The sequence below is a fragment of the Kogia breviceps genome, chromosome 6 (genome assembly GCF_026419965.1).
Source record: "Kogia breviceps isolate mKogBre1 chromosome 6, mKogBre1 haplotype 1, whole genome shotgun sequence".
Classification (NCBI taxonomy): Eukaryota; Metazoa; Chordata; class Mammalia; order Artiodactyla; family Physeteridae; genus Kogia; species Kogia breviceps.
Window position 1 is genome coordinate 95,434,913 of NC_081315.1, and position 14,565 is coordinate 95,449,477.

A 14,565-nucleotide genomic window follows, 5' to 3' on the forward strand; every position below is an offset into this window, starting at 1 on the left:
TCTGGCAGATGAAATTGTATTCAGTATTCTGTATTCAGCAAATACATAACACGTTGCTCTGTCAACCGAGAGAGCTGTCAAAACACAAGGGGTCCCAGAGGCGTCTAGACCAGGTCTCAGCTGGGCCAAGCAACATGTGAGAAACACAGGGGCCTCTGCTGTCACCTGCTGTCTCAAAGGTCTCAACTGAGGAGAGCATGTGTACGATAGGGCTGGAGGAGTTTTCCAGCACCACAAAGCCTCACAGAAAACCCAGAGCTCCCGGCCAGGTCCCCCTCTCTATCCTAACCTCCCACCTCATTCCTACTTGTAACTGAACTCAAACAGGTCAAGTTCATTGCCACCTCAGGGCCTTCGCTCTTGCTGTGACCTCTGCCAAGAAGACCGCTCCTCCTGCCTAGAAGCAGCTTTCTCCAGATCGGCACAAGCTTTCCTCCTCCTTGTCATCTAGCTTTCTGATCTAGTCCCCTCCTGCGGGAGGCCCTTCCTGACCACCCTGCCTAAGTTAGCACCCCCCATCCATCCCTCTCCACTACGCCTTCCTGCTTGACTTCCTCTGTGGTGCTTTACACATCTGAAATAATCTTATTCATTATCTGCTTATGTGTTTAGAAAAGTACCTGGCAAACGGCTGACTCTCAATGAACATGTGCTGAATGAATGGACGAGTGAATAAATGGAAAATCTTACTAAAGTGTTTCTGTACTAAGAATCCAGGCACCTATAGTCAAAGTATCCCCCTTTTTTCAGTTTCCAAGGGCAGAGAAATAACCCTGTGGTTGGTAAGAACTTAACAACCAGTAGTTAGTTATATCCACACACATTGCTGGGCATGGGTCCAAAGCTAAAAAGGCACTAACTGCTTTTATTTAAGGAGGTAGAAACACAGTCCCTCCGTGTCCTTTCGTCCTGATGCTCTGCATTATGGTATCTGTTACTGTGTTCATTGTTTCTGTCTCACACGGCCAGTTTGGGCTTTATTCTGCCTATGTCTGGGACGGTGACAGGTGGCTATACAGAGAAGAGAGGTAATGTGTCCGTGTATGTGTGTGTCCACACCTGTGTGCATGTGTGTGGAAAAGCAGCGACACCCCAGGAAGGGTTAAGTTACAATCAGGCTGTCTGTGCTCAGGGCCCCATGGCTGGCCCAGGAATGGGGTGGGCCTGGAAGGTGGAGCAGGCTTGGCTTGCATCAGCTGCTCTTTCCAAGACAGGAGTGCAAATGCTTGCCCAGCTGGCATGAGCGTGTGGGACTCCAGTCGCCTTTAAGAATGGCTTCAGAAGCCCACACCTGGCAATCACTCCCCCAACCCCCCTGCCCCTCCAGGGCAGGTTGCATTTGGGAAACTCTCCAGTCGGTCATTAGAGGAATGAGCCGAGACTGAGCCGTTCATCAGCTCGCCAGCGCTTGGTGAAAAGCAGCAAGCAAGGATGGATGTGGACAGCCTTCTCTTGAATGGAAGCAACATGACGCCTCCCTGCGAACTGGGGATAGAAAACGAGACGCTTTTCTGCTTGGATCAGCCCCATGCTTCCAAAGGTAGGTGTCAGAGGCTGATACTTTAATTCAGAAAGCTACTAAGTTGGGGGAAGAAATCAGCAAAGGCAAGGCTGACTTGCGAAAATATAACAAAGTCCTCGTGAGACAAGGCTGGATAAAGTCATCTGTTCCGAAGTTTGGGTAAGAGAACAAAAAGCAGAATTGAGTCCAATGTTCTTATTGCTCCCCAGGGGAGAGTTGGGATTAATGTATAGGACTTGGGGGCACAAAAGCAGTGGGAGGAGGGGCTGAAGTGGAGCCAGAAGGGAGTACAAGTGTAAAAGCTTGAACTTACAAGCATCACAGAAAAGGTGCCGTCACAACCTAGATGTCGCCTTTTCTTGGGGGAAATCAGTGTGAAGAAGTGATTATAGCGAAATAATCCTTAGCAGCTAGGAGAGAAAGCAGTTACTATTCACTAGAGGAGCTTTGTTCTTAAGAAAAAGGGGTTCCCTGAGTGATCTTGTAACAGACCAACCTTTTAGAAGCAAATGAATCACTCTGTGCTCTCCTCACTTTGTTTCTGCGAAATATTGTAAGTACAGGGAGAGCTGGGTTCAATGATGTCCGCCCCTGGGGAAAAAAAAAAAAAAATCGGCAGGAAATAAGTGTTTGCTGCGCGTGCTAGGTTTTAACATTCTGCTCTCATAACTTCCATCCCTCATCCGCGTTCCTCCTCGCAGAGTGGCAGCCCGCCGTGCAGATTCTCTTGTACTCCTTGATATTCCTGCTCAGTGTGCTGGGAAACACGCTGGTCATTACGGTGCTGATTCGGAACAAGAGGCTGAGAACGGTCACCAACATCTTCCTGCTCTCCCTGGCTGTCAGTGACCTCATGCTCTGCCTCTTCTGCATGCCGTTCAACCTCATCCCCAACCTGCTCAAGGACTTCATCTTTGGGAGCGCCGTCTGCAAGACCACCACCTACTTCATGGGTGAGTTGCTGCTGGTGCCTATTGAAAACGAGTTTCATCAGAGGTCTAGATTCCCTTCTCAGGATTCACTTCCCAGACTGTTTTCCCAGGGTCTTGGGACCATCTCAGGCACAGAGAGAGAGAGAGAGAGAGAGAGAGAGAGAGAGAGAGAGACCTCTGCCACTAGATGAGGAATTGAATTTGCTCCTAGAGCCTGTGGGTCGCTAAGCTGACACTGGTTGGCTGAGATATGCAGCTCTCTGCCTTTGTCAATCAAAATGATGGTGATGATAATAAAAATCACAAGAGCTAATATTTTTGAATGCATTTTTTGAGCACCAGATATTCTCCTAATTGCTTTAAGTTTTTACTTCCATGGTCATATTTTATCTCCCAACCATCCTATAAAGAATATACAGTTATCCTTCCCTGTTTCACTGAGGAGGCAACAGAGGCACAGAGAGGTTAATAATGTGCCCAAGGACAGGTGGTAAGCTACAGAGCTGACTTGAACCCAGATCGGTAGCCACGACAGTGGTGAGTACATGACCTCGCTTTGCCAACTGCTGTGGCTCTTCTAAAGCTGAAACAAAACATGTCTCTTTGTCCCCTCTGTCTGCCAAAATGCTTTGTCCCTTGCCCATTCTGAGAATTAGTTGGGAGAGGAGGAGGAGAGGTGGGGAATGAGGAAGGAGTTGTTGTGTGTTCTGACCTAAGCTGGGCAAAATATGCAGAGCTGAGTTGGGCTAGGGCAGCCTTCAATGACCGGAAAGCTTTAAAAGCCTTTATTTCTCCCAATTGAGGAAGCAAGATCCAGCAGCGACAAAATGATGATGAATAACTGATCTGCGTGACATGGACAAATAACCAAGAAAGTGTCAATCTGGGTCCAGTCCTCTGAAAAGAAAAAAGGACTCATAAATGAAAAGGCTCATTTTTAAACAATGATGCAATAATAATAACCAACATCTCATAGTGCTTTAGGCTTTCAAGACCTGTCTGTATATATCTTATGATAATATTTAATAACCATAATCAGGGTTTGTGGAAGGAGATTTAAAAAGAGTGCTTGTGTAGTTGCACAACATTGTGAATGTGCTAAATGCCACAGAGCTGTTCACTTTAAAATGATTAAGTTTATGTTATGTAAGTTTCACCTCAACAAAAAAGGTTTTAAAATAGCTGGGGTCTGAGCTAGGAGCCTTAAAACTCTTCCTGAAAATTTCTAGGACAGACTGTTCTAGAAAATGAGAAGCAAGATAATTCTGAAAGTGTTTGCAATACCATATGATTTTGTTGGATTTCTGATTCCAGCGATTTCAATTCTTCCCTTAATTTTATGTTCTCCTCAATACTGTTTCTAATCGTTAACACTCATTAAACTCCTAACACATAGCCAAAAAAAAGAGTGCTTGCCTGTTGCTGGGTTTATAATTACAGTGAACCCATTGTACAGACTTGACTCTGAGGACTTTGGGGCTGTACCCTCTAATTCACATGTCATCAGCTCCTTAGAGTAAAGTCCTATAAAACACAGCAAATCCTGTCTCAGAATGTAAGTTCTTATAGAATGGTTTCAGGGTTGTAGATTCCTTCAAGTCTCTCAGGAATAATATGGATATTCTCCCTAGAAAAAGAATATTTTTATACATAGTTTCACAAAAGGCCACAGGTTAAGAACTCCTCCATCATGGTAAGAGATAAGAGAAGAAACAGTTGAATTTATGGATGAAGAATTAAAGGGAATTTTAAGGGGATAAGAGATTATAATAAGTATGTACACACACAAAATACAAAAAATAAGGAAAATTGGGCTTCCTTGGCGGCGCAGTGGTTGAGGATCTGCCTGCCCATGCAGGGGACATGGGTTCGAGCCCTGGTCTGGGAAGATCCCACATGCTGCGGAGCAACTAGGTCCGTGAGCCACAACTACTGAGCCTGCGCGTCTGTAGCTTGTGCTCCACAACAAGAGAGACCGCGACAGTGAGAACCCATGCACCGCAATGAACAGTAGCCCCCGCTCGCCGCAACTAGAGAAAGCCCTCGCACAGAAACGAAGACCCAACACACCCAAAAATAAATAAATAAATAATTTTTTAAAAAAAAAGAATAAGGAAAATTAAGTTTTTTTGACTATGCGTAAGTATATCTTTTTGAATAAGGTGTTTTGACGCCTTTCTCACTGATGATGCATGTTCCTTTTACAAAATACAGAAAGCAAAGAGAATGAGAAAGAAGGCCCTAGTCTTTCCACCCAGAGAAAAACGTTAGTTATAATATGGAGAGTTTCCCCTTCTTCCTTTTTCACTAGGTATTTTTTCAACACTCCATTTTGAAACTTAGAATATTTCACTCTTAAAAACAGTTTGGGGACTTCCCTGGTGGTCCAGTGGTTAAGACTTCACCTTCCAATGCAGGGGGTGTGGGTTTGATCCTGGTCAGGGAGCTAAGATCCCACATGCCTTGTGGGATCAAAAACCAAAAACCAAAAACCAAAACATGAAACAGAAGCAATAGTGTAACAAATTCAATAAAGACTTTAAAAATGGTCCACATCAAAAAAATCTTTAAAAAAAAGTCTGTACTAAAAATTTCCAGGAAGAGTTGATGCTCCCAGCTCAGACCTCACTGAATTTTCAGGGTCACAGTCCTTGAGAATATTGGGTTAAAAGGTCAACTTATAGGCTTCCCTGGTGGCACAGTGGTTGAGAGTCCACCTGCAGATGCAGGGGACACGGGTTCATGCCGCGGAGCGGCTGGGCCCGTGAGCCATGGCCGCTGAGCCTGCACGTCCGGAGCCTGTGCTCCGCAACGGGAGAGGCCACAACAGTGAGAGGCCCAAGTACCGCAAAAAAAAAAAAAAAAAAAAAAAGGTCAACTTAACTATGCAGATCATGCTCAAAACTAAAGCTATTCTACAGGTCACTCAGAAACCTATTCTGTGGGATACAAATGTATTTCATCCACTTGGTTATTAATTAATGAGCGCCTTCAGCCTAGGAAGGAGTTGGTTGTAATCAAAGTTCAATAAACTTATCTAAAAATTGGCAATAAGATGTATTTGCAAACACATTTCTTTACCTGCCTCAAATCGTTTTGGGAACAAAGCTGGGAATAAATCATTTTTTTTTAGGTATACATACACAATATTCTTACCCTCTGAGCGTTTTCCTCTGCTATCTATCAAACCTGCGCAGATCAGGTATGCTTAAGCTCATTGTGCAAATAAACTCTGGATTTCAGAGCCTGCATAACCAGCTTCTTTGTTCCTTTTCCAGGCACCTCTGTGAGTGTCTCCACCTTTAATCTGGTAGCCATATCGCTGGAGAGATATGGGGCAATTTGCAAACCCTTACAGTCCCGCGTCTGGCAGACAAAATCCCACGCTTTGAAGGTGATTGCCGCGACCTGGTGCCTCTCCTTTACCATCATGACTCCATACCCGATTTATAGCAACTTGGTGCCTTTTACCAAAAATAACAATCAGACCGCGAACATGTGCCGCTTTCTACTGCCAAATGATGTCATGCAGCAGTCCTGGTAAGGCTGCATGGGTTTATTTGTTTAATACAACTCGATATAATTTTGCAGTTTTAATAAAAACTGGAATGTATTGTCCAGTGTCTGTGGGATCAGTCTCCTGGAGACTTATCGAGAAGGTTCACTCTAACCTCTTTCTAGAGTAACAGTGACAGCAAACCCTTAGAGTGCTGTGTTTTAAACGCCATGTATATATATATATATATATATATATATATATATATATATATATATATATATAAGTTCAACTAATCCTCTCAAAACCCTATAGGGTGGGTACTATTACTGTCCCCATTTTACAGAGGAAACTGAGACATGGAGAGGTTAAGCAAGTTGCTCAAGGTCCCAAACCTAGAAGAGATAAGAGAGCATCTGGTCTTAACCACTATGCAGTGTGCTTCTGGAAGAGCTCTGATTTTCCAAGAACTGGAGGTAGAGCTGAGGATGAGTTCCAAATCCCATGTGGTTTTTCTTAGAGCTGCAGCTGTGGTACTTGCACGGAACACTGTACTGGAAATAAAAAGGCAATGTTCTAGTACCTGTTTCTTTGCTTACTAGTGGGTGATATTGGACAAGTTCATATAACCTCCCCGACGTTCAAGTTCTTTATCTACACAAAGATTTAAGAATAAAGATATTTTTTTATCTACCTCATTAGATGGATGTGAGATTCAAATGAGAGAATGTTTATGAAAATGTCACTAAATATCTTTAGAAAGGCTGCAGAAATGCAGGACACTATGTTTACCAGTTCCCAGCATGTTTTAGAAGCAGGGAGCTAGACATTCAAAAATGGCTCAAGGGCTTCCCTGGTGGCACAGTGGTTGAGAGTCTGCCTGCCCATGCAAGAGACGTGGGTTCGAGCCCTGGTCTGGGAAGATCCCACATACCGCGGAGCAACTGGGCCCGTGAGCCACAACTACTGAGCCTGCGCATCTGGAGCCTGTGCTCTGCAACAAGAGAGGCCCCCATAGTGAGAAGCCTGCGCACCGTGATGAAGAGTGGCTCCCTCTTGCCGCAACTAGAGAAAGCCCTAGCACAGAAACGAAGACCCAACACAGCCAAAAGTAAATAAATAAATTTTTTAAAAAAGTATTAGACATGGGAATAAATGGGAAAATATGAGCTGTACATAGAAAAAAACTGGCAATAGAAACCAACCCTAAATAACACAGATGTTGGAAACTTCAGACAAGGATTAAAAAAAAAAAAAAAAAAGCTCAAAACTGAGATAATCTCTGCTTTCTTTGCCTTCCTTTTTTTCATTTCAACCAAGTAACACGTACACCCAAGAGGAGTTATGTTGCAAATGAGGGACTTTTCCAAGACTCAAAAAGAACTCTTATCAAAACATGTCCAATTGAAATGAGAAATAGCTCAGCCACCGTGAGCCTCTGACAATTTTATGGCCTAATCGCATAATCTTACACATGCCAGACTGCAAAAGTGATTTAGGGGCCAGACTCAAAGAAGGAGGCTGCAATTCTTCAGGAATCAAACATATTTAGAGAAAGCACAGCTCTGGCCTTCCAGGCACTAGAACGAGCTTGCCGCTGTGCCAATGGGTCAGAACAGCCAGAACGCTTATTTTGCAAAACCAAGGATGTTTTCCATCATTGCTACCTATGCATTAGATGATTCTGTTGCTATAAGTCAACAAATGGTATATTGTGATGCTTAAGAGCATGAGTTCTAGAAACATATTGCTCGGGTTCAGATCTCACGTTTGCCACAAGCTGTGTAACTTTGGACAAATTATTTATTGTCTCTAAGTCTGTTTCCTCATTTGTAAAATGGGTATTATGTTAATAGTACCTACCTCGGAAGTTATTATGGGAATTAGATATAGTTATATATATATATACTATATTGAAATTGAATAAGTCATCAATGAATGTAAGCTCTTATTATGATTTCAGAAACCGTTTTATTGAAGTATTCACCTACTCTCATTGGCTTGTTGGTTTTTTTATTTTTTAAGCTCTCATTTGTTTTAAATGTAGACTTGTTTCAGGCACAGACTTACACCAAACTTTTCCAATTCAACTAGTCCTTCATAAGAGACTTTATCTGAAAGAAAAGAAGTAAACAACTTCTAATGACTGACCCTCCAGATGGGGAATTTCCAAGGATATTAAATACTAGTAATTAATGTGTTTCCTCAGACTCATTAAAATGGAGATGAACCCTGCTTATTCCATCCCATCTGAGTTTGAAATGCTAGAGATGCTGGTTATTGGATTGCTTTTTATTTTATTAGGCACACCTTCCTGTTACTCATCCTCTTTCTTATTCCTGGAATTGTGATGATGGTGGCATATGGATTAATCTCTCTGGAACTTTACCAGGGAATAAAATTTGATGCTAGCCAGAAGAAGTCTGCTAGAGGTAACTATCTCTTAGCTGTATGTTTATGCCAAAAGATGACAAAAGCTTATTTTCTGTAACTTAAATAGATATACCCAGAGTGTGTATAGAGTATATTAGAGGTTTTCAGAAGTCTTCTTAGAAGACTCTGTGTCCTAAGGCACAGTCATGAGACCCAGTGTCTCTATTCCTCATCTGTAAAATGAAGAAATTATTCCTCTCAAAAGGGTGCTGAGTGGAATAAGATGACATAATACACACACCACCCAATTGCAGGCTGAGGGCCCATGGGTCCCAGGCTCTCTGTGCTGTTGCATTCAAATGGACCCCCTTCCGCAACCAAAGCAAACTGTAGTTCCAGGCGCCGTCCTCTCTCCTCCCCTTCACTCCTGTTTCAGCTGCCACAGAGCCTCGTGTCCCCACCTTTCATTATAGTCCACTCGTCAGAGAAACTTACCCGTCGCCTTTGTTGGTATCACTCACCCCACCCCGCTTCTCACTCCACCCCTTTACTCATCTCTTTACCACTTATACAACTTCAAGGTCTTCTCAGGTCTTCTTTGGTTTTTGCTCATGATGCAGAGTCCTCACAGTAAAAGCAGTCTGGAGGTTTCCCAAGCAAGCAGGAAACTTGCCCCTGAGGAGCTGGAAGAACAGTGTGTCTATTCATTCTTGGACAGTTTTTTATCCTTATAATCTACATATGTAAAATATTATTTTACTATTATAAATTATATACATAGATACTATACATTATTTTAGTAGTTGTAAGTAGCTTTTCATTTGAAGGAAAGGACTAGTGTAAACAATACCTACCCATGTCAGGGCAGGCCGGAGGTCGCCTGCCCAACAGCACAGTTCAAGTGTGGTTTAGCCCCTTGATGCAGGGGGCAGGGGTTCCATGCCTTCTGTCTGGCATGACCCATCCCCCAAAGTAAGTGATGTCCCTTGCCCATCCAGAAAGGAAACCGAGCCCCGGCAGCAGCGGCGGTTGCGAGGCCAGCGATGGGTGCTACCTGCAGAGGTCCAAGCCCCCAGGGAAGCTGGAGCTGCAGCAGCTGTCGGCCAGCCGCCGCCGCCGGGTCAGCCGCATCAGGAGCAGCAGCCCCGCGGCCAACCTGATGGCCAAGAAGCGGGTCATTCGCATGCTCATGGTCATCGTGGTTCTCTTCTTCCTCTGCTGGATGCCCATCTTCAGCGCCAACGCCTGGCGGGCCTTCGACACCGCCTCTGCCGAGCGCCGCCTCTCCGGGACCCCCATCTCCTTCATCCTCCTGCTCTCCTACACCTCCTCGTGCGTCAACCCCATCATCTACTGCTTCATGAACCAGCGGTTCCGCCTCGGCTTCATGGCCACGTTCCCGTGCTGCCCCAACTCTGGTCCCCCAGGAGCGAGAGGGGAGGCGGGGGAGGAGGTGGAGAGCAGGACCACCCGGGCGTCTCTGTCCAGGCGCTCGTGCAGCCACGCGAGCGCCTCTGCCCCGCCCCCGTGAGCGGTGCCCGGGCCGCCAGCGCCAAAGGATGGAGCGGGGACCGAGGGAGGCAGCAGAGAAGGAGGAAAAGAAGACAGCAGGAGGCAGAGGAGGCAGGAAGTGAAGGAGCAGGAAGGCGCCATCCCCAGTGGGAACTATTCCTTGTTTGCTTGGCGTCCTTCGTCCGGGTGCCAGGGGTACACTATCAGGGCGGGGCCGGGACTGGGTTTCCAGGCAGCTCCAGGCAGGCAGTTTCCATACCAGTCACCATTAGGAGAACCTCAGCAGGCCAGTAACAGGAGTCCAACAGGACTCCTCCTGCACATGTAATTGCCAAGCACGTGTTCAAACTGGGACGCGGACCCTACTGAGCTTTAGAAGTGGGGCTTTAGAGTGGGCTCTCACTCCCCATAGGGACACCCTTCTGTGCACTGCTGCTTCTGCTGATGCAAAATTTGGGGGGGCTACTTTGCCCCTGGGGAGTCCATCACTCTTTCACGTACATTCTGTAGCCCCCCACCTCATCATGACCACGAATGGGAACACAAAGCAAACCCTCTTACGGCTGTTTTCTGTAGTAAAAGAACAGCCTGGCTTGTTCTCCTTGAGGTCGGTCAGGGGCATTCAGAGACATAAGTTTATGTCGTCATCAGAACAGCATATGGAAAGTTGTCTAAACGATGGAATTTGGAACTTATATTTCTGAAAAGAAAAGAGTATGAGGCAAGTAGCTGGATGGAATGCTGTCTTAGCATAAGGAATGTTAAATGCCGGAGGGGGCATAGAAATATTTTTCTACTTTAATAATATATATTGCTTAACTCTACCTTTATATGGTGATATGAAACCCCGTGGCTTCTTTGCCTCAACTTAACTTCCCATACTCATCCTCTTTTCTGGAAAGACCTCCAGGTTCAAAGGAGAGCTGTAACCTACGTGCACCTGGCCAAGCTGGAAACAGGTGGAGTCAGGCCCAGAATAAAAACTGGCATACTTGGACTCAGTTAACAAGTAGCTTTTGAAAGGCAAAGGCTGTATATGCCTTTAAATACAATCTATGTGTTTGTTAATGTTCATAGTAATTTATGTGTATGTGGAATATGAACAGAGAAGTACGTTCTTTACATATACGTATACTCTTCGGTGTGTTTAAAAAAAGAATAGTGGAAGGAGGTTGGAATTCAGAAAGTGTTATCATTCTACATTCCTCTACAACGGTTGGAGTTTCATGAACTTCTTTTCTTTGCAAACTTGGTGTTGAAATCTCTCTCCTCCAATGTAGAATCTCAGCTTAAAATAAGACATGAACTGTACATTTAGATACAAGGAAGTGCATTTCTAGAACAGAATGTGTCAATCCAGTCTACTAGCCCTCCTCCCTCCCTCCCCACCACTTTCTTTCATAGTTTTCATGCCTCCAAGCATCTGAGAGGTGAGCTTTTCTTTTTCCTGTTTTCTTGGGTCCATGACCACTCATTGATCCATGCCTGACAGACACTCTTTGTGGTGCACAAAGGCTAGTGATTTCAATTATCAAAAAAAAATCAATATGGAAAGGGGAGGGGAAGAGAGTGGCAGGAAGTGATCATGAATAGGGGAAGGGATGTTGTATAACTGAACAAGATGTGAGTGTTGACATTTGTTTTTTTGTGGGTTGGGGGGATAAAGTGTTAACAGAGAAGAAATTATTGAGGATGTGAACATATGTTATAGGGGGCTTTTCAAGCCAGATGTTAGTTTTTCTATTCCTCAGACTACAATCTTATTTTAACAATTCTAACCAGTCATCTCTGTCAAAAATTTCAAGGTAAAAATTCAACTGACAAACGTGCACTGCTAAAATAGTAACGATAAAAGGTGTAAGAAATGAAGATGTCTCCAATATTTGAGTAAATCCCACAAAACCTACCATTTTCCTGCCAGAAGAATAAGCCTTCCCCTCTGACAGTGTTAGCATATAAATGAAGCTAAATTAGCCTCTTTGCTCCCCACACCTTATTGGAAACCTTTGGAAATTCCAAAGGTATGTTAACCTAAAAACAGGGTTGCCAGATTTAGCAAATAAAATACAGGATGTCTGGTTAAATTTTAATTTCAAATAAACAATTAATAATTTTTTTTAGTATGAGTATGTCCCATGCACTAAAATATATCTTATATTTTATCTGGCAACCCTACTTTAAAATAACTTTAAAAACATGTAAGAATATAAACAAGTTTTCCCAAATATAATATAGAGCAATAAAATGCCTCTGTTCACTAAATTTATTGGAAAGTCTTTCACATAATGGAAGCTTTTTTAAAAAAGAAGAAAAGTGCTATTAACTTTCAGAATCTGTGCCTGACCTTTGGAAATGGTACTATCAATAGGCTGATTTTACTTTTTTTTAAAAAAATGTTTTTAACATAAAACTATTCTAGTACTTTGTTGAGTCAATTGCCTTTATTCCATGGTAAACTGAATTCTTAAATTTGAAATAAAATGACCGATAGAGTTAAGAAAATAGATTCACCAAGTTTCTGGTATTTTCTAGTGTCTTCTGGTAGCTTCCACTCATCACCAGAGTGGTAAGTTTGAACCTGAGCACTGAAATGTATCTTTGAATTTTACTTAGCCCATGTGTCCCAGTGGCTTCTCATGCCCTAGTTACTTTGGTAAACTCTCATGATAACTTGCAGTGGTGAATAAGAAATACATGTGTCTAGATGTTAGTTTATACATGTTCCGTGTGTGTATCTTCTCCATTCACTTAAAATGTAATCATGAGGCGAGCGACAGTAGCTGTTGAATCTCCACTGTATTTCCTTCCAGTGCTTTGCCCAGTACTCTGTACACCATGAGTGCACAATAAATGTTGTGACTGACTCCTGCTCTGCCTCCGATGGTTTGGAGAACTCTTTTTCTGTCCACAACAGTGAGTCTCAACAAGGGGGGCTGATACTCTTGGGGAGTATCAGAATTTCTAGAGGGCTTTTTCCAACTCTGCCAAGACTTGGCTGTGTGAGCATTTGCTGCCATCTCTCCCTCCCTTTTGCTCTCCCCCGTGTGTGTGTGTGTGTGTGTGTGTGTGTGTGTGTGTGTGTATAATTGGAGATGTTACCAATGGGATGCTGTCACGCCTGTGAACAGTGCCAGGACACAGATTTTTTTAAAGGGTTGGGAAAAAGGACAAATACTGTAAGATTCTATTCACATGAGGGATCTAAAGTAGTCAAAAATTATAGAAACAGAACATAGAAAAGTGATTACCAAGGGCTGGGGATTTAGTGTTTAGCCAGTGTAGAGTTTCAGTGTTGCAAAATGAAAGAGTTCTAGGGTCTCTTGCCAAGCTATGTAAATATACTTAAAACTACTGAACTGTGTGTTTTAAAAAATGGTTAAGATGGTACATTTAAAGTGAATGTGGCACATTCACTGCCCCTGGGCAATTTCACTGCCCCTGGTGGCGCAGTGGTTGAGAGTCCGCCTGCCGATGCAGGGGACACGGGTTCGTGCCCCGGTCCGGGAAGATCCCACGTGCCGCGGAGCGGCTGGGCCCGTGAGCCATGGCCGCTGGGCCTGCGTGTCCAGAGCCTGTGCTCCGCAACGGGAGAGGCCACAGCAGTGAGAGACCCGCGTACCACCAAAAAATAATAATAATAATAATAATAAAGTGAATGTGTTTTTTAGCAAAATAAAAAAGGGGTAAGGGGTTGGGAAGCACTGGTCTATAGTTTCCCTTGGTTTTGCTCCTTTCCACACCCTCATTCTCTTTAAGGCGAACAGTAAAAATAACCATCACTGTGTTCCTAATCCATGTGTAAGTACTCTACTCACTCGTTAGGGCTGGTAAGTATTAACAAAGCCCACTTGGCCCCCTTAGCTCTTACCTCCCATCTATTTGCTCTCCTGCAGGGCTCCTCCGGGCATCTTCCTGGGCCATCCTCCCCGCCCCAACCCTACCTCTGAGCCCTGCGGCTGGCTCTCAGCTCCAGCCAAGGTGTTTCCTTGATTCGGATCTCTATGGCCCCTCCGGCTTCCTGGTCACCCTCAAGTGGAACATAGATCCCACTTTCCTAAACCTGTTGCCACAGCTGAGGACCAACCCCACAATTCCACCCCATACCCTGGCTCTGAGCAGCCCAGCCTGGGAAGAATTTCAGGTCCTCCTTCTTGCTCAAGAAGAGAGATCAGACAAGTATGAATTGTCCAGAAGCCACCCTTGTACATAACACATAACAAGTGCTCAGTAAGGGTCTGGAGGTGAATGAATGAGTGAATGGATGAATACATTTGAATGGAGTCCTTTCTCAATGCCGGGCCTTTCAGGGCTGCACCATCCTAACCAGAGGCACCTTGCCCAGAGTGTGCAGTAGGTAGGGCTTGACAAGAGGTAAAGCTGAATGGGCAGCCTCATTCTGTTTCTAATCCTCCACGCTGAACATGAAGTACAGCAAAAACTGCTTTCGAGTTCGCTGACCATAAACACATCCTCTGTGGGTAAAGAGGATATACTTTGGACCCCAAGTCCGGAAATCTGTGTCCCAAACTTAGCCCTGTCCCTAACTTGCTGTGTGGCTCCAGGCAGGTCACACACCCTCTCTGGGTATCAATTCCTTCCTGCAAAATGACGGGTTGTCCCTCCATTTTTGGCACTGTGGGATTCAGTGGGTTGGAATTTGCTATGTGCTTTTATTATTCCATACCCTCCCTTAATTTCACTGGCTTCCCGTTGTCTTTGCAATCAGAAAA

The 14,565-nt window shown here is 44.3% G+C and overlaps 1 protein-coding gene across 1 annotated transcript; it reads left to right on the forward strand.

Annotated features, from left to right (window-relative positions):
• Positions 1-1,348: 1,348 nt before the first annotated feature.
• Positions 1,349-12,649, forward strand: CCKAR (cholecystokinin A receptor). The gene is made up of 5 exons (XM_067036957.1): positions 1,349-1,540; positions 2,224-2,475; positions 5,733-5,994; positions 8,255-8,399; positions 9,464-12,649. Exons 1-5 carry the CDS (start codon positions 1,432-1,434, stop codon positions 10,127-10,129), a joined length of 1,434 nt encoding a protein of 477 aa, XP_066893058.1. The 5' UTR covers positions 1,349-1,431; the 3' UTR covers positions 10,130-12,649.
• Positions 12,650-14,565: the final 1,916 nt, after the last annotated feature.